At 40.3% G+C, this 4,894-nt stretch overlaps 1 protein-coding gene across 1 annotated transcript; it reads left to right on the forward strand.

Annotated features, from left to right (window-relative positions):
- Positions 1-2,287: 2,287 nt before the first annotated feature.
- On the forward strand, positions 2,288-4,360 carry LOC105696154 (cyclin-dependent kinase 7). Its single transcript, XM_012418389.1, has 5 exons — positions 2,288-2,441; positions 2,575-2,634; positions 2,698-2,806; positions 2,865-3,310; positions 3,514-4,360. Exons 1-5 carry the CDS (start codon positions 2,388-2,390, stop codon positions 3,859-3,861), a joined length of 1,017 nt encoding a protein of 338 aa, XP_012273812.1. The 5' UTR covers positions 2,288-2,387; the 3' UTR covers positions 3,862-4,360.
- The last annotated feature ends 534 nt before the right edge of the window (positions 4,361-4,894 follow it).

The following is a 4,894-nucleotide window of genomic DNA, read 5'->3' on the forward strand; positions in this document are numbered from 1 at the left end:
AAGGATCCAACGAGTTCATCGGCCAAACGGCTCCAAAAGTCATCGACCGACCCAGGGCGAACAACCTGATGACTCCGCAACGCATCAGCACGACTCAGAAACACCACCCTCACCTGGGTCCTAGGAAACTCCCACCAATTGGAACATTCTGCTAATAAAACCAGCAGTCCGATCAAGACGGGAAGTCTTTTAGTCAATTTGTCATAAATCAACGTCAGTCGTCAGTATCTTCGAAACTTCGAGTGGAGCTCCTGGTCCCCGGTACTCCGTTCCTAGCGAGTCAGAGACCGAGACCATTGGATTCCCTGCCAAGGACCACTATCCTGCGAGCTGCAGTAGCGCCATCCGGTACTCTAGCGATCCAGCCACCGAGTCAGGACTAGACGGCGGCACTGCGACTTCCGTTGGACGGGAGGCTTCTAGGAGACCTCCAACCCTAAGGCACGCCACAGGACGAACGTGTCCACGCACAGTCATCCGACTGTGTCGATCAAAAGAGATTGTCACCGATTACGGCCGCTGAACAGGCCAGGTAGAGGATCCTTCGCAAGCTCGATTCATTCTCATTTTCATTCTAGTTTATTTATTAACCCTTCATCTCCGACCAAAACCGAATTCTAACCATTATCGCGATTTCCATGCCTTGCTCCGGTTAACCGGATAGATTAAGAATCCATCGACTTCCATTAAATAGCTGAGCTCGAATCTCAGCATCGCGAGACAGAACCACGCATAGACCGCCATTAAAACGGTAAGAATTCCCACGTCAGCACACCGGCGTCCAGTAACCTGCCGCCGCAAAAGCGCGCTATCGCGACACCCGAACCGCCGCGACGCGGAAGTATATTAATCTAGAGAAATTAGATCAAGGCACCTCGGGTGCCCTTCCAGCTGATTGTAGTTCAGACCTCACGTACGAATAAACGCAAATCTTAATACATTAGCCACATAGCCATTCGTCCGCACCCCTTTTCTATTCCTCACTCCCCTAGATCCCACCAGAGGAATTGATCTAGCCGCTCGGATCAATCTCCTCATAATCTTAAAATGATCGTTACGCGCAAGATTTGGGTAATCTCCATCTGAATTACTCCGGCCTCGCATCCGCTTGGCCGCCCGGTAACAAGGCCCAAAATTCGGGTAAGGGTAAAAGTCAAATTCCTATTGTAGGAATTTGGAGTGGTGAGAGTTGGAAAAATTGTTAAATGAATAAAATGGGTAAGAGTGGGATTTGGAAGGTTCTAATTGGAAGAGGAGTTGGAAAAAATGGGACTTCGGGGGATGAGTGGGATTTTGGGAGTTTTGGTTGGAGAGTTTGGCTTGGAATAGGGAAATTTGGGAAAAATGTTGCCAGGACAGGGAGTTTGACGTTCTTTTTTCTAGGAAGACTAAATATTTAGGATTTGAACCGAATTTGTGGCCTCGCACGTGCAAGGGTGGTGTCGGTTATCGCGGGGGTCCGTTCCCTATTTTATACTTCACGAGACTTAAAGTACCGAGACCCCGCTGTCTTACTTACTATTTCTCGGGGTCGGCGGGTCGCGGGACTGAAACAGGGTGGCTCTTGGCTATTTGAGTTTAAGAAAAAATGGCATCTTTATGAGTTCACTAGAGTGGCCTGGGCCTCCCGGTCTCAGCCCGATGTACGAGCCGATGCACGTGCAGGATTTATATATATTTTAATGGAAATATACTTGAATATGCATATTTATATTTGTTTATTTATTTATTTTTGCACGCGCAGGAAGCGTTACGCGGGATGTAACACTGGAAGGATTCAGAATAATACTTAAATAGTTTTCATTATTTGTTTTTGTTTATGCACATTTATTTCCTATAGTATTGCCCCTTGAGCGATTCAAATTCCGCGCTACTCCCGCAGCAAGTATGCCGCCCGGCCGGAGGCAGCAGTAGGTCCACGAGGAAGCCATCGATGCATCCCAGGGTACTCGTTGAACCCGATCAGTTCAGAAATACGTTCAAAATCGTTGTCGCCGTGAGACGCTGCAAACCGCTGGAGTGGTGAGCTGCCGTAATAAAAAATGTTTTAATATATTCTTTAAGAAATTGTGTAAATAATCATTTAACAAAAACTACGTGGAGTAGGTTAGAGACAGTTCATAATAATATGTAAATAATTATCATTAATTGTTTTTGTTTATAATAATTTTTTTTCTTTAGGAAATCCATTCTGCCTCTTGGGCGATTCAAATTCCGCGCTGCTCCCGCCGCTAGTACGCCGGGCGGCCGGAGAGGGCAGTAGGGAGTGAACCATCGATGAATGGCAGTGTGCATCCATATGTTGATTACGATTTGAATTTATGTCGTCTATTTTCATTTCCTTTAATTGATAACGAAGCTAACCAAGATTTATCAAACGTGCGACAATGGTGGAAAAATTGCGTAGATACGAGAAAATCGACTTTTTAGGAGAAGGACAGGTTAAGCCTACGTCAGAATCATATATTTTCTTGAATTTGAAATTACTTTTTTTGACATGATTGCATTTTTGTACTTGATGACGATACTAAAGGTAAAAGATAAAAATAACAACTATCATCTTTTTAATTTTAGTTTGCAACTGTATATAAAGCAAAAGATAATGAAGATGATAAAATCGTAGCTGTAAAAAAGGTGAGCGATGGGCTAGCACTGAATGAACCTTGACTTGACATTTATTAAGATTTTATTATTTAGATTAAAGTTGGAAGTCGTGCAGAAGCTAAGGATGGCATAAACAGAACAGCCCTAAGGGAGATCAAGCTGTTGCAAGAATTAAAACATGAAAATGTTATCGGATTGTTAGGTGTGTTTCTTGTCAGTTTATACTAAAAATTGTCTTAATTAATTATACTTGGTTTTAGATGTTTTTGGACACAAGTCAAACGTGTCACTTGTATTCGATTTTATGGACACAGACTTAGAAGTGATAATAAAAGACGTTACCATAGTGTTGACATCAGCTAACATTAAAGCATACATGATTCAAACACTTAAAGGCCTCGACTACCTCCACTTTAATTGGATTCTTCACAGAGATTTAAAACCAAATAATCTACTTGTCAATAGCGAGGGTGTTCTCAAGATCGGTGACTTTGGACTGGCCAAGTTTTTTGGATCTCCAAATCGAATTAATACTCACCAGGTGGTAACAAGGTGGTACCGAGCACCGGAGTTATTATACGGTGCAAGATTATATGGCACTGGAATAGATATGTGGGCAATTGGATGTATATTGGCAGAACTTCTCTTACGAATACCATTTCTACCTGGGGAATCGGATCTAGATCAGCTGACCAGAATATTTCAGGTTTGCATTCAAAGACGCTTATTCTTAATTCTTGCTAGTGTTATCATATATCACAAGTAAAACCAATATAGTTTTTTTTTTTAATAAGATTTTTAATCTTTGGAAAAATATTATTCCTGCGATAAGTTAGATTAAGCAAGAATGTAAAATTTAGAATAAGTCCCATGCCAAAAAACATTTTAACGTTATATTCATTGATTCAGACTTTGGGTACACCAACGGAAGAGACATGGCCAGGGATGACGGAATTACCTGACTTCATTCAGTTTAAGCCATTTTGTGGAACTCCGCTCAAACACATATTTACAGCAGCTGGAGATGATTTGTTGGACTTAATAGCGAGTCTGTTAAATGTGAATCCGTTGGCGAGATGTACGTGCGATCAAGCTCTTCAGATGCCGTACTTTAGTAATAAACCAGCTCCGACTCCAGGACCCAAGTTGCCTCTACCAACAATTGTTAAATATCAACCGGAAGAAAAGCCAAGCCTCAAACGAAAGCTCTTGGAATCCTTGGATGGTGCCTCTTTAGCCAAAAGATTACAATTTTAATATTAAATATATCAAAGGCGCGAATTTGTAGACTAATTAGATCATTTTGTATTGTACAGAAAATTGAAACGGCAGTTATTCAGTGATGTACCATCACTATATGTGATTTTCGGTATTTCTGATGCCACTTGTATTTATACATGTACAATCCGTTAGATATTCAGTTTAATGAATTTAGTTCAATTTTATATAGCACAACAGCAATGCAATCAGTGTCGGTAAAAAAAATTGCCGCTCCCATTGTCAGGATGCTACCAATCACATTATGTGATTTGTTTCACTGATTTACGATACGGACTCTAAGTTATCTCAAGTATTCCATTTTAACGACTTTAGACAAGGGAATTGCAATGAAACAGGGTTACCCCTTGAATAGAATAAAATATTTCGTCGTTAATTCTAGAAAGAACCTTTTTCAATTTTCTATTTTTTCCAATAAACTTTTATATTGTAGGTATCACGTGCGAAATTATAAATGATTTAACAAATTTTGATAAAATCCTGTAATTTATTTTCATTCATTCCTACTTATCGTTTTCTCGCTCGCCATTCCAATTGACACTAAAAGCGAATTATTTAACAGGGAAGTCCATGATGGAAAAAAAAACAAATGAACGTGTCATTAGATACTTTGTCTCACTTCAGACCTCACAGGAAATGATTGCAGACTAATTTGTAAGGTCAACGATAGCATGAGCGTGCATACCTGTAGTTGGGTCACTCTCAATTACAATGACTTACTCTCAATTATTGTACTCTTGCGAGTAAAGCAATCGTTTCTTTTCTTAGGAAATCAAATACATTAATTTCGAAACATTAAAATTTGCTTATGTCTATCGTAATTGGGCACTTATTTGTGTAAAAAATGAAACACTCTAATAAGACGATAACAAGTTAGGCTTTGAATTAATCTTTAATAGCGACTAATTAAATCTCGCCAGTATCAAATCTCGAGGTTTTCAGTACATTTCCAGTTAAGTGTGCGAACGAAGCCCCAGTAGTTCGAGTATCGGTAATGAAGTCGCAAGTGAGA

Source organism: Orussus abietinus, unplaced genomic scaffold (assembly GCF_000612105.2).
Source record: "Orussus abietinus isolate OABI.00-Male unplaced genomic scaffold, Oabi_2.0 scaffold630, whole genome shotgun sequence".
NCBI lineage: Eukaryota > Metazoa > Arthropoda > Insecta > Hymenoptera > Orussidae > Orussus > Orussus abietinus.

Coding starts and splice junctions, on each gene's coding strand:
- LOC105696154 (XM_012418389.1), top strand. CDS start 2,388: ATGGTGGAAAAATTGCGTAGATACGAGAAAATCGACTTTTTAGGAGAA. Junction 2,442..2,574: donor ACTTTTTAGGAGAAGGACAG/GTTAAGCCTACG, acceptor TTTTAATTTTAG/TTTGCAACTGTATATAAAGC. Junction 3,311..3,513: donor AGCTGACCAGAATATTTCAG/GTTTGCATTCAA, acceptor TCATTGATTCAG/ACTTTGGGTACACCAACGGA.